Source organism: Xenopus tropicalis, chromosome 7, assembly GCF_000004195.4.
Source record: "Xenopus tropicalis strain Nigerian chromosome 7, UCB_Xtro_10.0, whole genome shotgun sequence".
Lineage (NCBI taxonomy): Eukaryota > Metazoa > Chordata > Amphibia > Anura > Pipidae > Xenopus > Xenopus tropicalis.
Window position 1 is genome coordinate 55,325,905 of NC_030683.2, and position 24,587 is coordinate 55,350,491.

At 38.2% G+C, this 24,587-nt stretch overlaps 1 protein-coding gene across 5 annotated transcripts in view; it reads right to left on the reverse strand.

Moving 5' to 3' along the window:
- Nucleotides 1-24,587, reverse strand: part of vcl (vinculin) — a 117,043-nt gene that overhangs the window by 56,856 nt on the left and 35,600 nt on the right. For 3 of the 5 annotated variants that reach the window (XM_031904678.1, XM_031904675.1, XM_031904676.1), the window contains 5 exons: nucleotides 15,571-15,721; nucleotides 9,004-9,112; nucleotides 6,587-6,709; nucleotides 5,441-5,601; nucleotides 3,425-3,427 (listed from right to left, as the gene is read on the reverse strand). In XM_031904678.1, coding sequence (XP_031760538.1) covers nucleotides 3,425-3,427; nucleotides 5,441-5,601; nucleotides 6,587-6,709; nucleotides 9,004-9,112; nucleotides 15,571-15,721 — 547 coding nt within the window. The remainder of the gene's footprint in view (nucleotides 1-3,424; nucleotides 3,428-5,440; nucleotides 5,602-6,586; nucleotides 6,710-9,003; nucleotides 9,113-15,570; nucleotides 15,722-24,587) is intronic. The other 2 variants (XM_031904677.1, NM_001097253.1) reach the window with 1 other exon arrangement.

Sequence of the window (24,587 nt, forward strand, 5' to 3'; positions counted from 1 at the left end):
GTCATAGCCCCTAATCCTTAATCTGAAAATCTATTCACTTTGTACTATGGTCACTTCAAACGATGTATACAATATATTATTGTTTTGGCAAACTTAAAACAATGTATTACGAAGGGCATCCCTCTCAATTAAAATGTTACATATGTGTAACTGGCATATATTCAGTTTACAAAGTAAATGATGTTCTATAATCTGTTACATCACAATAATTATATCTCATTACCCTCCTATGGGGATTTACTAAATATTTTTCTGTCTGTGTCTATGTTTAAGAACAGATTACCACACATTTTTCTTGCCACTATATGTGTGGTATATATATATATATATATATAAGTGTTATAGTTAACACCAAGGGGCCGATTCATTAAAACACGAGTTCGAATCCCGAATGGGAAAAATTCGGATTGGATACGATATTTTCTGAAGATCGCAAATATCACGAAAATGCTTACGAAAAAATCGTATTAGTCACGATAATATCGTATTGGCGATCCGAAAGTCCCGAAATTTTCGTACCAAACGATTGTAAACAGCGGCAGAACCTTTCCGAATTTTTCGTGCAAGCGTTTGAAAACCCCAACATACTGTTATTCAACTTTGGCTTATTCTTCCACTTCTTCTTCTTAATCTTAGCACCCCCCATTTTCTAAACGCTACTCCTCCTACAGTTTTAGGGATACAACACCCAAACACTCCACTCTTCTTCGCCCTACAGCGGAGCAGGTTTCTTGTGCTTTTCTAAGCGATCCGGCCCCCCATCTTTTTGTGGCGCCGCTCCGAACCCCCCAATTTTTCCATTGACTTTGACAGGGAAGATTTTCAAACTCCTGCCACTCTTAAAGCTTTGAAGCTACAGCCCCCAAACTTGAATAACAATCATGGGGTCACCCCGAATGAAACAGCGACATTTGTTGGATGACCCCAAAGTGGGAGGGGCCAACAACAGCCAATCAAATTCCGCCCATTGACTTTTATGGGGAAATTGAAACTGCTGCCAATCTTACAGCTTTGAGGCTACACTCCCCAAACTTGAATCACACAGTCATATGGTCAGCCTGAATGAAAATATGATGACTGTTGGATGCCCAAAAGTGGGCGGAGCTGTGAACAGCCAATCAGATTTTACCTATTTACTTGGTGGAAATACAACCTGCTGCCATTCTCACAGCAATAACACCAGGTTCCCAAACTCTTTACAGTTGGTCACTAGGGGACTGCAGTTTTAGTTTTGAAAAACTAGGCGGAGCCACCAACAGCCAATCAGATTTCACATATTGAATTTTATTGGTTTGATGCCATGGTTCCCAAACTTTGCACAGTTACTGCGTGACTTCGTACTCAAGGTTAGAAAAAGTGGGTGGGGCTGCTGTCATGTTGTAGCAGTAAAGTTCAACATGTAAAGGGTTAAATTTCCAATTTAGAAAAGTCTGGTTGGAATCCACATTTGAGGGAAACCCTTCCCAGTAGGGGGTAATTCACAAATACCCCCTAAAGACAATCAGGGACTGCGGGAGGTGACAAATTCAGCAGAGGGAGCAGACAATGCGAATCCAGCCATTTGGAGGGCGGGAAACCTGGGGCTATTGATTTCTTTGATCTGTGATCAAAGAAGTCAGTTGTGGACCTAGAATAGCAGGGGGGGGGGGGTGCAGCTATCAGAAAAATATGGATTATAGAAAGGGATCCATATCTCCTCTGCTTTAGGGTTCCCATCCTCATAAATCATATATGGTTTATGAGGGGGCCCGCATGCTTCCCAATGATACCAAACAGGGACTTCCTATACCCACCAGTTAAGAGGGATAGTTTCTGGGGGACTGGTACAAGAGACACCCCTCATGTTTGGTATCATTTTGATCACCCACATATGGGTTACAACAATCCCCTACTTTCATATTAATATTGGGTACTGGCAAGTACCAATATTATATGACAAAAACTGGCATGAGAAGTGCAGGACTCTACAGGGGGTTGGTCATGTGACAAGCTCCTGGGCATTCCCTCCTCATGCATACGGTAATGAGGGAGGGGCCCAGCAGGGGGATATAAGGGGCACAGACCCCGGTACTAGTTAGCTCATTCAGGAGGCTCAACTTATGTTGGGAGATGGGCTCAGGATTTCCCACCTCTTGCCTCAGAGGACACAAGATAACTCGGTAACGTACATAGGGTTTTCTCTGTGTTTTTTATTCCATTTTATTTACAGTTCTGTCCAACCGGTGGCCCATGGCCCAGGGCCCGCATCTCAGCCCCCAACCTGTCTGGCTGCTGTGACTGCTTACTGTGACTTACTGTGACTGTGCTTTGTGACTCTGCTTTAAATGGTATCAGTACTAGGATTAACACAGGCAGCATAGGCAGGCAGAGTATGGCACACACAGGGAGCATAAGACAGGCAGAATATGGGTCACACAGGGAGCATAGGGCAGACAGAATACGGCTTACACAGGCAGCACAGGGCAGACAAAGCATGGCACACACAGGGAGCATAGGGCAGGCATAGTATGGCACACGCATGTAGGGTAGGGCAGGCATAGTATGGCACACATAAGCAGGGTAGGGCAGGAACAGTATAGTACTCACAGGCAGCATAGGGCAGGCAAAGTATGGCACATACAGACAGTACTCTGCCTGCTCTATGCTGCCTGTGTGTGCCATACTCTGCCTACCCTATGCTGCCTGTGGGAATTGAATCTGGTGGGGGTTTATTCTGGGAGTTTGTTAGCATTTGGAAATAGTCATTATATGGTCCCTAAGGTGTGTAATTATGTGCTGGGGTAAGCTGTGCTATCCACAGGGGAAGAGGCAGTATATGGATTTAAGGTTATGACATAATAACAAATTTTTATATACGAATGAAGGGTGATGTCCCTATAGTGAGCACCAACCATTTGAGTTTTGGCTGCACTACCACCATTAGTGTGGGTATTGGTCTTAAAAGTTCTTGTGATAACGTGAGTAGTTTAAGTGGGTGCAGTTTAAAAAAAAAAGGGGGAGTGGTCAAAACTGGCTTTCATTATCTGCCCTCCACCATGTAGGCCACAAAAATTCCAGCCCTCTGTACAACAGAAGTTCGACAGCACTGTCGTAGATTATGTAACAAAAAAAAAAAACTTCCCATTTTCGACATTTTATCCTATGTATATAAATATTTTCCATATAAGCCCTTTAAATTAAATATACACAATTCCTCATTTTCTTCTGGCAATTAAACTGCAGATTTCACTGAAAATGGAAATTTATGGTTAATTTTTACAGTTAGACAACCACAAGAAAGCACCAAATGATGCAATAACAAGATGGTCAAAAACTTCTGCATAATATTATATATAAAGACATTCATTACTGGCACACTTTGTTAGGAAAAGAAAACACAGCAACCTATAGTTATCAGGACATGCTGTAGCTGTATAAGGCTTACCTTCTTCACAACAGAACAAATAGAAAAAAATAGAAAAAAGAAAGCATGAAAACAGACACAAACTGCCAACAACCTCCTATTGTTGTGACCTAGCCAGAAATATAGCAAACTAGAGAACCAAAACACTAATTATTATTAATACATAAAGGTTTAGAAACCCTTTCCATTCTAGACATTTCATATTAAAAACAGATTATTTCATTGTCAAGGAAGATGACAACCTGCCTATGAAACATTTAGGAGCTTATGTAAATAAAAAGGCTCTAAGTTTGCCCAGGAGCAGTAACCCATAGCATCCAATCAGCAAATAGAATTTATTGGTCACCTGTTTAAAAGCAAACATCTTATTGGTTGCTATGTGTAACTTGGGCAAACTTGGTGCCCTTTATTACATGTGGGGGTTACAGTTTTAAGGGAGTGCTATTCTTGTTATTGTTTTTTTGTGACACATACAGGGTGGAAATTTTGCAGCATGATACTCGGTAATCCACACTGCATCAAACTGTTTGATGAACTCTAGCATTCATATTTAGTAAGTATTTCTGGTTCTTAATAACTTGTGGGACAAAAGATGCTACACAAGCTTTGAAAAAATGTTCAGATAGTTTTAAGTTTGGGAAAGTGTTATGGTTTGGTATTTTAGAATATAAAACATGTGCACCATTTTAGATTCATCTGAAAGTGTACTTTTAAAAGATTTTATGTTGGGGCAAAATCCATAAAAAATAAGTAAATGTGTTGATTTTGCATTAGCTGAAGTGACCTCTATGGCAATGCCTATGCACAATTGGAGGATTCTACAAACAAGATACTATACTGGTATGGGATCCCTTATTCAAAAACATATTATTTAGAAAGCTATGGAGTGTTTATTTTATCCTAAATAAGCTGTATGAATATATATTTGGTGCAAAACAATCTTGTTGGTTTTATTTAATGTTTAATTGATTTTCAGCAGACATAATGTACGAAGTTCAAATTTATGGAGATGCCTTATAGGGAAAACCTCAGGTCCCATGCAGGGGCATAACGTTGGGGGCCAAACCTCACTCCTGGCAGCAAAAAATTTCCAGGCCCCCCTTGCACAAAATCCTTTCCCACCAGGGCATTACGCAAAGACATCAACAGACATGTAGTCTTACAACTGCTATGGTTGTTTTTGGGCTAATGTATTTTTAAGTCCTACAGAATGCATTTGCTCTTGCTCTCTGATTTAGTCTATGCAAATTTTTACTAAGCAACGGACCCTGACAGCCCAGTATAATTATAGCCTACTTGAATTCTCATGTATATTTGGCATCTGTCTTTTTCCCTGAGTTCTTAACCAATTCTTTCTTATTTTTCTCACAGGGGTTTCTTGATTCCATGATTCAGGCAACTTGTACCAAAATACAAAAATAATATGGAAAAGGTAATAAAGAGTTATTCGTTCTGTGCTAGAGAAATGGAGGAAAAGCTCAACAGGGATTTTACCTGTCCCATCAGTCCAATTATGACAAGGATGCACTAAATGCATGATTTGGTCGAGTAAGGTGCCTGAAATTCCCCATAGTTATGGGCACTATTGGGATCCATACAAAAGGCTTTTTGTGTTGCACTTGCTCTATTTCTCTCACAATAGGCTGATGTGGTCAACTTTGCAACCAACTTCCTCCTGTATTTTTAAATTATATGAAATACTACTGATCTAGAATATTTGTGCTGTCCAAATAAACTGATTGATACAGACATACACAAAATACAATTTATAAACCACCTAGACAAAACCGACACACTAAAAATTTTTTTGTATAAAATCTAAAAATCAAAAAAATAGTTGTACAGAAACTAGCTTAATGATGTATTATACATGTGTTTCAAATACATCAAATCTGCTGCTAATTTATTAATTTGATGAAAAATAATAAATGGAAAAAAAAAAAAAGATAGCAAACATAAATTTAAAAAACTGTTTTTACCAGTATGCCCATCTTTCCTATTTACTCACAGGGGAAAACCATGCAGGCTTAACCTCACCTTACTGGCCCAAGCATCTTCATCCCAGGAAGTGAGTTGCAATACTCTAATGATCTCGTTAATTTCGGCACTCATTTTTTCTACTGTAAAGTTGCGGTTCTTTAAAGCCTCTTCAATTCCTTGACTACGTGAATTTTTAGTAGTCACGAATATCTTCATTGCTAAGAGGAACAATGCAAAGCAACAATGGTTTTTAGAATGCTATAAGCTAAATTCAATTTAAAATTGTACTCATTAAACCTTTTTTTCAGTTATATTGCCCCATGCTGCATGCCAATAATAAGACCTTCAGGCAACTGGGGTAAAAGTGAACAATACTGATAAAACCATAACAATGTTTTTTGGAGGAAAAACCATCAGGAATGCAAACTATTCAGTGTAATAAAACTGAGGCTTTCTGCTGTTTTGCTTGCCTGCTGGTTTGCCTTATTTTAGGACATAGAAAGAAAATATTAAAGAAAACAAATATGACTTTCAAATAGCCTAAAGGTAGCATATTTTAGAATATTTTATTGGCAATTCAATTATAAAAATACTTTCTCAAATTCAAAAATCAGATGTCAATTTGTTATAAATTCAGCAGTCTTTGGAAGGAGTCTTTACAAGCTGTTTTATAGACCTAACCTGTGCCTGGAGTCAACAAGACGATATGAACTGTAGTTGAGTGCAAGCAATTAAATCTGTCTAGCTTTAACTGCAAGTAACAAAACTACCAGCCCAATCAGATGCTACGTTAAGGGCTCTGGCACACAAAGAGATTTGTCGCCGGCGATTTTTAAAAGAGCCATTTGGCGACAAGACGAGCGACAAGACGCCAATGCAAAATCAATGGAAATCGCCAGCATCAAAACATACGAGGCTACTTCAAATCGCACACAGACCCTTTTCTGAGCGACTTTAGTAAACATGAGGGGGGGTTAACGGTTGAGTGTACCATGGGTAGCAGATCGCCTGGAGCTCAACTCGCATGAAAGCTCTTCGTGGGTATTGTCGTGGCGACTTGTCGCCAAAGCGCCAGGGGGAAAAAACGCAGGCGACAAATCTCCTCGTGTGCCAGAGCCTTAAGGCACATGGTTCGCAGTTGTAAATCATTATAAGCAATTAATGTGCTTCTTGGATAATCAAATCAGGAAAATAAACTCAGACCAGAAATTAGGACTGGCAGAAGATCTTTCACAGTGTTCATGGAATTTACAAGCATCACACGGTGTTCTTGATGGGTTAACTCCTGCTGACGTTCATCAATCATCTTTGCCATCTTAGTCATCCCTATAACAAAAAGTAAGTAGCATTAGGCCTTTCTGCAGATAGAATACTAAGACTACATCTATGAGCTTTCAAAGCAAATAAACTCTTATTGAATGGTCCCTAATTTATTAATAAGGAAAATTAATTAGAAAAAAGAACTTGAATATCTTGAATTTTTAAGAGTTTACGCGCGCTCAAAAAAAAAAATTACAAAGAGAATATGGCTTGACTTTGCCTATGATGATTCCCATTGACTTCTGTTGAAATTTGCATGCTTTTAGGTGGTATTTTTTTTGCATTTTTACATTTAAGTTTTCGGGTTTTTTGCACTTAATAAATACCAGACATTTGAGTTTTCAAACTATAACCTAAATTTTAGTTTTTTTTAAGCACAAAATAAAATCAAACTCGACCATTGACAAATCACCCCCCCTAGTGTTGCACTAAAATGATTGCATATAATATTTTTGACCTTTATTTTATCAAATGTTACTTTGTGCGCACCAACATTAACTCTTGAGCAGTTTCATTTTTGTCTGAAATCTATGATTAAAGGCATACTGTAATGATTTTTTGGTGAACTTTTGATTTCTAAATTACACTGTTTACATAGCAAATAATTCACTACCATTTAAAATGTTATTCTTGAACCAACAAATATATATATATATTTTAGTTGTAATGTTGGTGTGTAGGCAGCCATCTCAGTGCATTGTGTCTGATTTCAATGTAGGATTCTTCTAGAGAAGCTCTATTAAAACTGAAAACCTGTTTTCCCATGACAGTATTCCTTTAACCACCAACCGATCTGGTTAAAGCGGAACTTGTATTCTCAGACTGTTGAAAATTTTGCACTCTTTCACTTTAGGGGCCTTTCCTAGAGGGTAGTTTTAGTTTACCTGGAAAAACAATATAATGGGGGTTTTTTTCGGGACAACCTAAGCTTTCAAAATATGCTAGAATTTTTGTGTAATTCCACTTCTGTAACAAAATATAGGCTTCTAAATGTAAAAATAATGAAGAAAAGTAATATTTTCCATAATATAAACAAATACATCAGAAACATGAGTTATTGTATACAATAAAATGCAACTTATTTGGAAAGTTCAATTTCTCTTGAACGCATCAATACCATATATGTTGGGGCATACAATATAGTTTTATGGAGATTTCTATCTTGTATAGGTCAAAAACTCCCAGCAGTACACTAATAACTTTCCAAAAGCACTGCTCCAGAAATCTGCATACTTTAGATTTCAAGGCCAAAAATTAACCTTACAGTAGGTTTACCCTAGAAAACTATACAGTTTTGGAAAGAACAGATTCTGATGAATCCAGAATAGGCACAACTGTCTTTCTACTCCAAATTACCAAGTTTCGAAAAAGCGTTTCAAAGCTTCCACTCTACAGCTTCTTATGAACTGAAAGCATTAAAGTAGATGCAACCACATGACAATAAGTAAAGGTTAACTGAAAATAATAAAACCTTAATTTCTTATAATGCTGCTCTACATTAGTAAATATCACCGTTTTTCAACCACAATTAGAAAAACTGATGACACCACTTTTCGCTAGTTTTACTTAACTCCTTTAAAAACCTTAGTACAGGTATAGGACCCGTTATGCAGAAAGCTCGGGACCAAGGGTATTCCAGATAAGGGGTCTTTCTGTAATTTGGATCTCCATGCCTTAAGTCTACTAAAAAAATCAATAAAACATTATTTTAACCCAATAGCATTATTTTGCATACAATGAGGATTATTTATATCTTAGTTGGGATCAATTACAAGGTACTGTTTTATTTTACAGAGAAAAAGCAAATCAGTTTTAAAATTATCAATTATTTGATTATAATGGAGTCTATGGGAGACAGGCTTTCCGTAATTCAGCGCTTTCTGGATAAAAGGTTTTCGGATAAGGGATCCCATACCTGTATATTATTAGACACTTGTATAAATGAGATATATACGATCTATGGAATTACGCTAACAATGGTCACACTTTTATAACGCTGGCCAGGGAGTCAGCAGGATGAAAATAGATTATTGTAACTGTAAGAAAGGCTTATAACATTTTTGTGGCCCCATGGTATAAAATAATCTGTAATTTCTCCTGTTAAAGGGACAGAAAACTCCTGTATACATCATTGTTTATCACAATAACTAGGACTTAGTCAAAGTTTTTAAAAAATCTTAAGCGTACATTTAGCATAAACCCCATTTGTTGGACTCATGTGGAACAAGTAGAACAATGGTTTATACTACACATTTATCCAAAGGAAAAAAAAAAAATAAATACTTTACAAGTAAACATACCAGGGCCTAAGTTCTTAGTGTAAGTGACAAGATCCTCCATGCTCTCTACCACTTCAGCAACTGTTAGATATTCCAGGATCCCTTTGCAGACTCGGATAATTTTTCTCACCTACAAAAGACAGCAAAGAATCTTCTTTATTACAGATAAAAATAGGTACTTTAAACAAGGATTTCAAGAAGCCTTTATGATGGTCTTTAGCAGGTATGACCTCTGTCATCTTTTGAAAAAACAAAATTATGCATTTAGTACGTAAAAGTATGCCTTTTCAACGTATTACTTCTACATTAAACTCCATCTTTATAGTGGCTCCTTTATAAGGGCGCCCATGATTACTGCAAGACAAATCCGCTTTACAAATGTATATTGAAATATATCAGTGTAATGACTGATTAAAGTGAATGATACATTTTCTCATTAAACATAGCTCACTTTTTGCTTTCAAACATTTTATTCTGTGGAATACTCTGTGTAAGATATCCCTCATTTTTTCACTTTTGGAAACGTAAACACAAGATGACCTTAAGTTTAAGGATAAGTGCATACAGATCTAGCTATACAGTAATATGGCTGATACTTCAATCAAACTGCTTCATGTCATGGGTAGGGATGGGCAAAATAATTTGCTGTGTGACAATAAAATTCGCTGGGCGTAGCCTTCTGCCACCTATGTAGTTTTTTTTTTTACGCATGCGTAGTTTGACCATGATCATCCAAAGGATGACAAACACGTTACAGAAAGAAACGCCCACGCAAAAAAAATGCGTCACGCAGCAAATTGTATTGTCGCGCAGATGAACAGAACTAATTGGCAACACAGGAGGCAGTGCCTGAAAATATCTAAGAAAATGACATGCGCACATGCGCTCCCCAACAGTTATAAGGCAATAATGTGGTTGCATAAGTGTGCACACCCTTAAACTAATACGTTCTTGAACCCAGGGTCGGACTGGGCCGCCAGGACACCAGGAAAAATCCCGGTGGGCCCCGGCCCTAGTGGGCCCCAGCGGCCCAGTCCGACCTTTGCCTGCGCTCCCCCTACTGACTGTTTCTCCCCGACGCATTCAATTTTAATGCGCTCGGGGAGGACGTCAGGCGGGGGCCCTGCGGGGGGGCCCCTGGGGGGGGCTAGGGGACGCGGCTGGGGCACCTGCAGGGCCCATGGGGCGGGAGCCCCAGTGGGCCCTGCACACCCCAGTCCGACCCTGCTTGAAGCACCTTTCGATTTTATTACAGCACTTAGTCTTTTTGGGTATGAGTCTATCAGCATGGCACATTTTGACTTTGCAAGATTTGCCCACTCTTCTTTGCAGAAACACTCCAAATCTTTCAGATTGCGAGGGCATCTCCTGTGCACAGCCCTCTTCAGATCACCCCACAGATTTTCAATCGGATTCAGGTCTGGGCTCTGGCTGGGCCATTCCAAAACGCAATCTTCTTCCGGTGAAGCCATTCATTTGTTGATCTGGATGTATGCTTTGGGTCGTTGTCATGCTGAAGGATTAAGTTCCTCCTCATGTTCAGATTTCTAGCAGAAGCCTGAAGGTTTTGTGCCAATATTGACTGGTATTTGGAACTGTTCATAATTCCCTCTATCTTAACTAAGGCCCCAGTCCCAGCTGAAGAAAAACAGCCCCAAAGCATGATGCTGCCACCACCATGCTTCACTGTGGGTATGGTGTTCTTTTGGTGATGTGCAGTATTGTTTTTGCGCCAAACATATTTTTTGGAATTATGGCCAAAAAGTTCAACCTTGGTTTCATCAGACCATGACACCTTTTCCCACATGCTTTTGTGAGACTTTAGATGTGTTTTTGCAAAATGTAGACTTGCTTGGATGTTTTTCTTTGCCACTCTACCCCATAGCCCAGACATATGATGAATATAGAAGATTGTGGTCATATGTAGCACAGAGCCAGTACTAGCCAGATATTCCTGCAGCTCCTTTAATGTTGCTGTAGGCCTCTTGGTAGCCTCCCTGACCAATTTTCTTCTCGTCTTTTCATCAATTTTGGAGGGACGTCCAGTTCTTGTTAATGTCACTGTTGTGCCATATTTTCTCCACTTGATGATGACTGTCTTCACTGTGTTCCATGGTATATCTAATGCCTTGGAAATTCTTTTGTACCCTTCTCCTGACTGATATCTTTTCACAATGAGATCCCTCTAAGCTCTCTGTGGACCATGGCTTTTGCTGTGGGATGCAACTAAAAAGATGTCAGGAAAGACCAACTAGAGCAGCTGAACTTTATTTGGGGTTAATAAGAGGCACTTTAAATGATGGCAGGTGTATGCTAACTCCTATTTAACATGATTTTGAATGTGATTGCTTAATAATGAAAAAAGCTACATCCCCAGTTAGAAGAGGGTGTGCACACTTATGCAACCACATTATTTTAGTTTTTTTGGTTTTCTTCCCTCCACCTAAAAGATTTCAGTTTGTTTTTCAATTGAGTGGTACAGTTTATATATTCATAATAAAATAAATAAAAACAAATGTACACTATTAATTTTTTTTTTCTTTCACAAACTCAAAACATATTTAAAACATATGGAGCCCAAAACTGCACTGCAATACTCAAGGTAAGGCCTTACCAGAGACCTATAATGAGGTAAAATGATGTTTTCACCCCTTGAGTCAATGCCCTTTAATATACAAGACAGCACTTTATTTGCTTTTGGAGCCACCAAATGACACTACCAGGAATTAGACAACTTGTTATCTATAAAAAAAAAGAAAACCCAGATCCTTCTCCATTAAGGATACCCCCAACAAACTACCATTTAGTAGATAGCTTGCATTTATATTATTTCTACCAAAGTGCATAACTTTGCACTTGTCAACATTGAACCTCATTTTCCAGTCTGCTGCCCAGTTTTTCAATTTTGTCAAATCGCTCTGCAAAGTGGCAGCATCCTGCATGGAACTTATAGTTCTGCACAATTCAGTGTCGTCAGCAGAAATAGCAACAGTACTTTCTATGCCCACCTCCAGGTCATTAATAAACAAGTTAAAAAGCAAAGGACCAAGGACTGCCCCTGTTGTACTCCACTAACAACACTGGTCCAATTAGAAAATGTTCCATTTACCACCACTCTTTGTAATCTATCCTTCAGCCAGTTCTCTATCCAATTACAAATATGTTCTAGGCCAATATTCCTCAATATGATCATTAACCTTCTGTGAGGTACTGTATCAAACGCTTTAGCAAAGTCCAAGTAGATGACATCAACTGCCATTCCAGCATTGAGGTTCTTGCTCACCTCCTCATACATGGCAGCTAAATTAGTCTGCCAAGATCGGTTACGCATAAAACCATGCTGGGACAAACTTTCAGTACTTTCCTACTACTGATGTCAGACTAGTTCTCTCTTCAATTCAATTCAATTCTGCGCATGCCTGGAGGCAGCAGGAGCCAGTCTGTGCATTAGACCGTTTTTTTTTTTTTTTTATGAGAGACCTGAACAGGAAGTGGGGGTGGGGCTTCACTCTGCACAAGGAAGCAAAGAAAAACGATCAACTACTAACTGAGGAACCAGGTCAGAGAGAATGCTGGGACAAAGGTAGGTAATTCTGGAGACTGTTTAGAGTAATTTTACTCATAGAAAAAAAAAGGTTTACTTATTCTTTAAATTCATATGCCTCCTCTTCCCCTGTGGAGAGCACAGCAACCTCCAGTACATAATGACACACCTTAGGGACCATATAATGACCAATTCCAACTGCTAACAAACTCCCAGAACAAACCCCTGGCAGGTTAACCTCCCACAGGTAGCATACGGCATGCAGAGTATGGCACACACAGGCAGTGCTCTGCCTGCCCTACGCTGCCTATGTGTGCCACACTCTGCCTGCCCTACCCTGCCTGTGTGTGCCACACTCTGCCTGCCCTACGCTGCCTGTGTGTGCGCTCCATACTCTGCCTGCCCTATGCTGCCTTTGTGTGTCATACTCTGCCTGCTCTACCCTGCCTGTGTCTCCTGTGTGTGCCTCACTCTGCCTGCTCCACTCTGCCTGTGTGTGTGCGCCTCGCTCTGCCTGTCCTATGCTGCCTGTGTGCCATACATGAACACAGTGTTGGTACTACTCCAACACACTTGTCTGAGATGTGAACAAGTGAATAATGTGGGTGCTTACAGTCTGAGCCTGAGGTGTGAACAAGGCAGGGGATGAACAATGCAAAGATTAAAAGTGTAAACAGTACAGGGGATTACATGTTTGAACAATACAGGGTTTTAAAGCCTGAATCTGAGATGTGAACAATGCAGGGGGCCAGTTAATCCCAGTACTGATACCATTTAAAGTTTACACAGAGGTAAGCAGTCTCAGCAGCCAGACAGGTGGGGGGCCACACAGAGGGAGGCCGTGGGGCGGATGCGGCCCACGGGCTGCCAGTTGGACGGCACTGCTCGAGAGTTAAAAGGTTTAATAGAGTGTTCAGAAGGTGTGATGTGGGGCATTATTATTTAGCATATTTGTTTTGTATGTCTTGTGTTTATTGTAGTTTTTTGTGTCATATCTTTCTTCTACTTTACTTTATGCTTATGTAAATATTTTTCCAATCAATAAAAAAATCATTTTTACATTTATTGTTTGGTGATCTACACTGCTCAAAAAAATAAAAGGAACACTTCAACAATACAATGTAACGCCAAGTCAATCACACTTCTGTGAAATCAAACTGTCCACTTAGGTAGCAACACTGACTGTTGTGCAAATGGAACAACAGTGACCACAGACCACTTCTCAGTTCCTATGCTTTCTGGCTGATGTTTTGGTCACTTTTGAAAGCTCATCCACGATGGCACATCAATGCGAGCTGTGGCAAGAAGGTTTGCTGTGTCTGTCAGCATAGTGTCCAGAGCATGGAGGCACTACCAGGAGACAGGCCAGTACATCAGGAGACATGGAGGAGGTTGTAGGAGGGCAACAACCCAGCAGCAGGACCGCTACCTCCGCCTTTGTGCAAGGAGGAACAGGAGGAGCACTGCCAGAGCCCTGCAAAATGACCTCCAGCGGGCCACAAATGTGCATGTGTCTGCTCAAACGGTCAGAAACAGACTCCATGAGGGTGGTAGGAGGGCCAGACGTCCACAGGTGGGCGTTGTGCTTACAGCCTAACACCGTGCAGGACGTTTGGCATTTGGCAGAGAACACCAAGATTGGCAAATTCGCCATTGGCGCCCTGTGCTCTTCACAGATGAAAGCAGGTTCACACTGAGCACATGTGACAGACATGACAGAGTCTGGAGATGCCGTGGAGAACGTTCTGCTGCCTGCAACATCCTCCAGCATGACCGGTTTGGCAGTGGGTCAGTAATGGTGAGGGATGTGCTCGCCAGAGGTAGCCTGACTGCCATTAGGTACCGAGATGAGATCCTCAGACCCCTAGTGAGACCATTTGCTGGTGCAGTTGGCCCTGGGTTCCTCCTAATGCAGACAATGCTAGACCTCATGTGGCTGGAGTGTGTCAGCAGTTCCCGCAAGACTAAGGCATTGATGCTATGGACTGGCCTGCGCGTTCCCCAGACCTGAATCCAATTGAGCACATCTGGGACGTTATGTCTTGCTCCATCCACCAACGCCACATTGCACCAGACTGTCCAGGAGTTGGTGGATGCTTTAGTCCAGGTCTGGGAGGAGATCCCTCAGGAGACCATCTGCCACCTCATCAGGAGCATGCCCAGGCATTGTAGGGAGGTCATACAGGCACCTGAAGGCCACACACACTACTGAGCCTCATTTTGACTTGTTTTAAGGACATTACATAAAAGTTGGATCAGCCTGTAGTGTTTTTTCCACTTTAATTTTGAGTGTGACTCCAAATCCAGACCTCCATGGGTTTTGAAATTTTGATTTCCATTGATAATTTTTTTGTGATTTTGTTGTCAGCACATTCAACTATGTAAAGAACGAAGTATTTAATGAGAATATTTCATTCATTCTGTTCTAGGATGTCTTTGTGTGTTTGTGTTCCCTTTATTTTTTTGAGCAGTGTATTTGCCCCCCTATATTGCAGAACTTTGGCTATTTTAATAATCTTACAGCAAGCACAATCACAAGATGTTTTTTTCACTCTACTGTGCGTGCCCAAAGAAAAGACAGAAGAAGAGGAAGAGCTTGTCAAAGAGCTTCTACTGAAATACCCCAGGTGCCATTTTCTGCTAAAAGGAGCAATGGCCCTGGGTATTAGGTAAGCTTTTATAACTTTCAGGGGTGCACTAAAAACTGCAAGGGGGCATGGCCAAAATTGTACTTTAGTGTACTGCGCTTACTGATTAGCCCTTTGTCTCTGCATCTTCACCCAGTGATATGCTGGCTCTGCAGAAAGTTTACTTTTTATCTTTTTGTCATGCATCCTTTAGATAGAGTTTGCAAAACTGGAAGGGTAGTTGGCAGTGGGGTCCATATTTAAAGAACAGGCCAGGGCCAATGGTTCAAATATTCTGCACTTGAAAGTAACCAGCATAGGTACCATATCGTTTTGAGGGATGGGGAAAAATGAATACACCTTATATGACAAAATGCAGAATATGTTTACTAAGTTGTATGTGGTTATGTCACTTGCCTCAGCTTCATCAAATGTTAGGAGAAGATCTGAAGTGCCAGACAAGATTCCTCTAGACCCATCAATAAGGTAATCACGGGCTGGTACGGAGTATGGATCAGCATGCAGCATCTGGGCCGCCTGAACAAGCTTAGCACAGGCATTTTCTACCCTAAAGCAAGGAAAAGTTATCAGTTAGTAAAATACTAATGAGAAACTTTAACAGCTCTAAAGAGAGAATAAAATGTACTAAAACCAGCATGGTCACATACATTTTAGGTATAATTTGTCTAGCCTTGTATTTACAATGAAGCAGTTGTTGAGAATGTAAACAAATTCTGTTACATCAAAATGTAAAAAGCACACTAGGAAAATTAGTTTATTCAGAGTATTTGTATTGTATGCTGAGTAAAGGAACCCTTTAGTAAATATTTTTCTAAGAGAAATTTGTTCATAATACATTCATTAAAAATTAACAGTAATAAACCTGCCTCATTTTCTTTGTAGAGCTGGTCTTGAATCCTTAAAAAAATATAACAGAAGCCAATTGATTAAATAAGAAATTACTCCTGCTTCGTTGTTTTAGGAGTCAGAGCCAAGAGTAAGTGTAAAGAAACAAAAACATCTGTACTCCTACATATTTAGACTTTAAACGCCATCTCTTCCATTTTATACGCTGAAAAAAAATGATTAGGCATATTTGCCTCTTCTGAGTCCCTTATAACCAAATTATTTCCATGTTTAATGAAGCCACATTCTTAACCTGCATCTTTTTATTACTGATGAGCAAACCATACCATAACTTAGAGCCATTTAAAACAAGTTTAATTTTACACTTAATATGCTTCCATTGATTTTTTTTCTCTCTCAACAATGGGGGCATTAGAAAATTCATACTTCATGTCTAGTAAAAGCATTGCGTTTGTGCGATAGTTTAATTGGAAAATGTATAGCTTAATTGGAAAATGAAGCCTAAATTGGTGCAAAAAAACAAGAGGTGAATCAGCATTAATTTGTTAATTTACCAAGGGTCCACTGAACATTTTGATGCCCATTGTAAATTTTACCATCTGAAGCTCTGCCCACAATCAACGCACCAGAGGTCACCCCTTTAGATTAGAGGAATGGAGCTTCCATTTGAAGCAGCGTAGGTGGTTTTTCACGGTGAGGGCAGTGAGGTTGTGGAATGCCCTTCCAAGTGATGTGGTAATGGCAGGTTCTGTTAATGCCTTTAAGAGGGGCCTGGATGAGTTCTTGATCAATCAGAATATCCAAGGCTATTGTGATACTAATATCTACAGTTAGTACTAGTGGTTGTATTTATAGTTTATGTATGTGAGTGTATAGATTGGTAGGTGTGGGTTAGGTGTGCTGGTTTTACTTGGATGGGTTGAACTTGATGGACACTGGTCTTTTTTCAACCCTATGTATGTAACTATGTAACACAGTACCCCGTATGTGTAGTAAGTGCCATTAGACCCCCTAACAGTACGAAGACCCTAGAAAACCATATATTTTCTAAAGGAACACATTCTGAAAAAACAAACCGGGTAAATACATTCTACTGCAAACTACCAAACTACAAAGCTATGCTTAACATAGCAGTTTTTACAAAATTTCTAAAAATCATCACAAAGCTTGCAATTTACCCAACTATATATGTAAAATATTAAGGTTTGGAAATTGGTGATACAGTGGGCTTGAAGGAGTTAATAGCTGTGGTCATGTATGCACTCCTGTCTTAGCCATACACATATTGACTGACACATAAATTTATATAGTCCTTTGTTCCTTACATCAGCAATGTCCCTAAGCAACCTATGGAATGGCCTATGTATAAGGGTGGGGGAAGTGTATCCCATTGAGGGGGTATATATTTAAGAACAAAGAAGAGTCTGAAACACAAGCACACATCCCACACAGACACACAGAGACACTCACACACACAGCTAAGACATACACATTTATCCACATAATACACTTTTTAGACCTCAGATTAATACATTCATATACTTTGCATTTATGGTTTTGGTAGGCTGTCGATGATATATCTGACTGGCTTAATTGTTATAATTTGTATGTATTTTTCTGTAACATTATTTCCACACATTACATATACTTTAAATATCACCCTTGTGTGTGGTATCTGTTGACCATAGAACTTACACAAATTTAATAAATATAGAGCAGTTATTACAGTTGGCGAGTCCACCCAGATTTATAGACCTGGACACTACACATATACACACACTGTCAGCTTCAAAGGGGGACAGGAGGGTGTAGTTGAACTGAAGCTCCCAGATGTCTATATGAGTAAAAGAACCTAGAAGTCGCTTGTGTAAGTATTATAGGCTTTGACATAATTGCGGGCGCAGTGAGAAACATTCTGCTTTCCGGTGAGTATGGATTTTCTTGATGATTTGGCTAGGAAAAGCAAATTTGAGTTTAAAATCCCTCATAGAATTATGTCTGAGGCAGAGATATGGTCAGATCTGTATGGTCAGTGTGTGGGGGCAAATTTAAAGTTAGAGGAAGGAATATCATTTTCCAAGATGAAGCATAGGATTAACAATGTTATGTTAATGGTAAAAACATTTAATATGTTAATATGCTCAAATAGAAAGGAAAGTGATGCAGGACAGATTACTACTCTGGATGAGGAAAGAATAGAACGTGACAGGGTTAGTGCTGACTGTCTGGCTAAAGAGATAGCTAAGCATGAAGTTAGACTGTCAGAAATGGAATCAATTTTGCAACATAATAATCAGGTTTCTGTGATCACAAAGGAACAGAGATCCATGTTTGTTCCAAATCTTAATGATCCAGCATTAGATTATGACAGGGCAAAATTGCAATTAAAAATCAATAAACAGCTGTTCAGGATTGTGGAAAATATTCCACAGTTTAACCCAAAATTAAATGTCTTAATGATTTCTGATTTCTTTGAGTCCCACATAGAACAATATGAGTTGAGTGAGGAGCAAAAGAATAAAGTGTTTAAACTGTGGGTGCCAGCACGTATTTGCCAGAGGTTATCATCCCCTGTGAGTGCTCCCGGCACTGATATGGATGGCAATGTAATACATGGCACAAGAAAGGATAGGCTTTTGCAGCTCAATTACATAATTAATGGGGAGAATGTACTTGATCTAGAGGTGCTTAATGATCTCAACACCTCTATAGATGATGACCCCTTTGCATTTATGGTTATATTTGAGCAAACCTATAGACTTATTATGGGTATCAGAGAAGATCATGTTCCCCAGGAGATGGTACAAGCTTTTGTAAAGAAGTTTCAGTACTTAGATACAGGACCTATGGTCAATGCTTCAATGTGTAACACACTTACAGAAGCAGCCTCTTATATAGATCAGTACAGGAGACAGCTTGTACTATGGCACTCAGACCCCTCAAATAAATACATGATCAGAGAAATCTGTCAGTCAAAAGAAGCAGATACCAAGCTGCAGAAATATACTACTTGTTATTTTTGCCACAAATTAGGGCATTTCAGGAGGAAATGTTTTAAATTGAGAAAATTAATTAAGAGGAAGGGATTTAAGTTTGATAAAAATTCTGTAAACACTCATGAACAAGCTCAGGTTTGTAATGTTACGAAAGTAGCAAAACCTAAAGCGCAGAGGAGCAAGTTGTTCGACCCCCTATGTCTCATGAATAGGCCTGTCTGCCTTTACAAAAGACAAAGGACTGAAGACAAAAGGAGTTTCTCTTTGTTGAGGAAGAAGGGAACAATAACAGAACAGAGTTAACAGGGAGATGTTGGTACTTATTCACTTAAGTTTTGTTTAGTGTACTGTATGTAAATGTATATGATTGGGAATCATTTAAAATAAAGTAATGTTTACATGGAAATGTGCAGTAATTTCAAAATGTTAGTGACTGTTGTGAATGTGAGGGTATTTCACTGAACAGCAGGATCAGGAAAACTTATAGTGTATTAATTGATTTATACTGCAGAATTTCTGCAAATATTAACCCCCTTATCAGCAAATGCCATGTTAGCATTGTTGGAAAGTTATTTTGGCAATGGAATGATAAATATCATAACTGTTTTCTTGTTTGATATGTCTCATAAAGTCAGTAGTTCACTAGAAAGGAGAGAATGGTTTGCTTCCACTGATCAAAATATCTAAAAGTTATATCTACAGAGGTTGGTGCAGGACAGGTCTCACAAAGGTATAGATTTTGATTTGGTTTGTCCTCTCTAAATTATACATAAATACAATCAGGCACACTGGTAATGCTCAGGTTACATCAGTGAGTTACTGGTAGAGATACTCAACCAGAACATTTTATTAATGTAATGAGCATACTTCTACAGTATGAAAGTTTGGGCAGATAAACAGATATTATTTTCTGAATGCTGCATTGTATTTCCATGTAGATTGCTTAATGAAATGAGGGAAATTATTATTAAAGGATATTGAGGGCACATTTGCCTATAATGCAATTACTTTACTTACCTTTTTTGAATAAGTACAGAAGAGAGAGAGAGTGAACACATTCTAATATATTTGCTTTTGTGAAACACCATTAAGGTTTTATTTGACTGATATTTGACAGAAAATACTTTAAAATTGGACACATAAGATATAATGCATAGTAACAATAGATCTACAGTATCCTCTGATATTCAGGTTAGGAGAACAAAGGCCAAGAGTAGTAACTGATTGATGTGCTATTAGATATTGAAGGGTAAACCAGATGAACTTTCTCACTGGTTATAGAATACTATGGTCTTAGTAAAAAGAAAGGGCTCCAGTAACAACTTTATTTGTTAATCATGAAATGTGTATTAAACTGTTTATGATCTTTTTAGGAGATGGGTTCTTAATCCATTAAGGAAGACCATGGATACATAGAATATACTGGGATATTTTCTTGCAGTGCATGAGTAGAGAATGCATGCTGTGAGGATTTTGTTTAAGAAAGGTTTGTCTCTTGCAACCCTTTGTCTCACATGTCTCTTATATGTGTTTGTTAACAGTGACTAACAGAAGCATGTTTGCATGATAATGATGTAGACAAAGCCTAACCAGTTTGCTATGTTGGTCAGAGATTTGAAATCAAAATCTTAAGGTACACTTATTCAAATACTGCGCAGGTTAATGAATTGGCATTTATAAAAATAGAAATCATACAGGATAACTACAAACTAAACTATTCAAATTATGAATACGTTGAAAGAGTACTCCATATACATCTTATGGACCTTTGATAGTTTGGATTATCACATGACCTGGCCAGTTTTGTGATAAAGTTTAAAATTGTCAAAGATGTATTATAAGATGTATATGTTTAAAAATTTTGAAGATTGATTATGGATCCATTATTTTCACTTGCAAGATTAACAGCTGTACTGTATATATATATGTTGTTTCAGTTTGCTTGTTTGTTTGTCTAATTAATAATTGTTTGATCTTTGTATAAGTAAGGACATACAAAACAATGTCCATCAAGGTCTTGAACTTTTCAGGGTTTAACATTAATGGCTACTAACCGTATGTGTACTGAATCTATAACTAAATATATATTTAATCCTTGGGGTACATTTGGGCAGCATAATAGAAACATTACCCAATGATGTAGGATATTTCTTTTTCCTCCATTTTGGTTTAATATTGAAAGAAGAATCTCATTTTAATTTATGCAGCTAGGCATGATTTAAGGTATGCGACTGCCCCTAGGAATAAGGTTTTGTTATAATCATACAGCTCATATAGCATGGGTGTGTCTAATTTATGTCACAGTCTTTATTTTAAATGACAGCTTTTGGGGGTTGGAGAGGGAGCAGTACAATGGGCAGTAAAATTAATGATTTGGTTGTCTAGGAGATGATGAGATATGAGGTTTTCCAAAGTTCTCAGACGATCCTTGTTGGTTTTATGGGAAGGTCAGTATTAGTTTGACCTTTAGGCACAAAGGAATATTAATGCTTATGTATTTTAGGAAAATCTGACATATGGTTCTTTTCACATGCTAATAGACATCTAATACATACATGCTGCTTTACATGAATATAACATATATGTTATAGTTCTGCTCCAAGCAAGATAAAGAAGACTTCAAGACACAGAAAGATAAAAATTATGAGTTTAAAAGAACAAAGAACTTTGATTGTAACCCAAACCCAGTAATGTTATAGCGTTTAGGGAAATTGGATCCAGCAAGATTTTTCCTATAAATATGAAAGTCTGGTTCCCACATGGGAAGATAATTTAGGAATATGAAGAATTTCTACAAATGAATTTTTTATATTGTCATGGATATTGATTAATGGAGTATGGAAACATTTATGCTATGATTTTGTGGGATAGATGAACAGAACTTGGAGGAATTATCTTAAATATGGATAACTAAATATACATGTATTGAAAATGTTTTTGTTAAATGTATGCAGATATTTTATACTGGTACTTAATGGTTAGTTATAAATTTTAGTTAAATCTGGAAATGGAAATCATTGATATGTTGTGATTTTATGATTATTTAATCACATGGACACAATTTTGATTGTATGGGTGTGCCTTCAATGTTTTTTTGTTATTCAATTGGAAGGAAAAGGCACAACTTACACTTGCTTTAAATTTTTGTCATTATATTGAATTTTAAATATTCTTTGTTTTTTTAACATGTTCCTAAGAACTATTCCCCTGTTTTTACTTTGCTGTAAGGCTATATCATCTGAATTTTAATGAGGTGACTATATGAATATGTAACATCATATTCATGACAATGACATGGTAATACAGTGATAGAATAAGATTTTAGTATAACACTAGTTATAGGCCATACTGGATAATAGCAGCAAAACAAAAGAAGAGGAACACCACTCTGTAAAGAGAAGTGCAGGTTTCAGGAGTAAAGTAAATATGCAATACAGACTGTGACCTAAGAAGAATCAACATTACAGAACAATACTTATAAGGGTTACCCGAGGAATGACTTTTATTCTGAAATGTAAGAACTGTTCACAAAGTGAACAATAGGTTTTATTTCTCCTGATTCTGACTTTGCCTGCTACAGTTTTAACAGACTGTTGTTGTTTTTTAAACCTGCTAAAAACTGTGTTGATATGATTTATTCAAGCCACACCATCTTTTGATCTATGGACTGAGTTATGGCTCGGGGTTTCCAAAGAAGCCAGGTCTGTTTCAAGATTATTGCAAAAAAGCAAAAGTGTGATTGTCTGATCAAAGATAAAAGTTACAGCTTACAGTTGAACCCTACAGGACCTAGGAGCTGCAGGCTGCCATTGCATGGAAGTTACTCAAGCTATCGGAAACATGCCTTGCACCATTCACTGGAAGAGTGTTCACCAAATATTGTATAAAGAAATCAACAAGAAATGGGACTGTAACTTGGTGAAAGTTATTTCCAGAATGGAGGACTCTGCTCTTAATCACCATATTTGATGTTTGCTGATACGCTATTCACAGCGAGACCTTGAAAGGTGTGGTAAAGAATTCACTGTCAACTGCAATCAAACGCAGCTTTATGAGTAAAGGTTTTAATGGAAGATTTTTAAACTTAGACCAGGAGTCTATGGCTAGATGTTGAAGAAAGCAACAATGTTTAAGTAAAGTAGTCCTAGCAAACAACTAGGTTAGTTCTCATGAGCTATCACTGCTTACCATCTCATTACATGTTATTAAAAGGTTATGGTATATGTACTATGGACATTTGACAAGTGGCAAAGAATGACTTCCTTAATATTTATGTTGCATATGAATGAAATGTTGTTGGCAAAGCAAGGGTGCAAAGGGGGAATTTGTAAAATATTAAGGTTTGGAAATTGGTGATACAGTGGGCTTGAAGGAGTTAATAGCTGTGGTCATGTATGCACTCCTGTCTTAGCCATACACATATTGACTGACACATAAATTTATATAGTCCTTTGTTCCTTACATCAGCAATGTCCCTAAGCAACCTATGGAATGGCCTATGTATAAGGGTGGGGGAAGTGTATCCCATTGAGGGGGTATATATTTAAGAACAAAGAAGAGTCTGAAACACAAGCACACATCCCACACAGACACACAGAGACACTCACACACACAGCTAAGACATACACATTTATCCACATAATACACTTTTTAGACCTCAGATTAATACATTCATATACTTTGCATTTATGGTTTTGGTAGGCTGTCGATGATATATCTGACTGGCTTAATTGTTATAATTTGTATGTATTTTTCTGTAACATTATTTCCACACATTACATATACTTTAAATATCACCCTTGTGTGTGGTATCTGTTGACCATAGAACTTACACAAATTTAATAAATATAGAGCAGTTATTACAATATACAACCCATATTATATAACATGTCAACATAATACATTCTATTTTTGCCATGGGCCTATTGAACAGATTGATGCCCAATATGGAAAGATTTACCAAACTATGTGGGGTACAGAGGCCATAAGACCCCCTAACAGTATGGAGACCCTAGAAAACCATATATTTTCAGAAAGTACACATTCTGATGACACAAAAATACAAAAGTACAAAAAAACAAAATACAAAGTTATGCTAAACATAACGGTTTTTACGAAATTTCAGAAAACTAGCACACAAAGCTTGCATTTTACCCCATTATATATCCAACATTTCGTAAAGTATCAACAGAGAACATTCTAAACATAAATAGGGGGGGGGACCTACTGAACAGTTTGATGCCCAATATGCAAAGATTTACCAAACTATGAGGCACCTTAATCGATATATATAGCAAACAAAATTTTCATGGGCAAAAACAAGAAAAGAACAAAGTGGAACACAATAAATTCACAGTTTGAGTATTTTGGCTTGGCCAAATTAGATTTACAGACAAAATCAACTGAACAACGCCTATGCAGAACTGAAAATGCAATAAAATGACTATAAAGCAATAAAATGGCTAAAAATGCACCAAAAATGTAATATAAGCACCAAAATAACATACAAATCGTATTGCACAGTGGCAGTTAGCGAGAACAATACCTGCAAAGGCAATAAAACATTTTTTC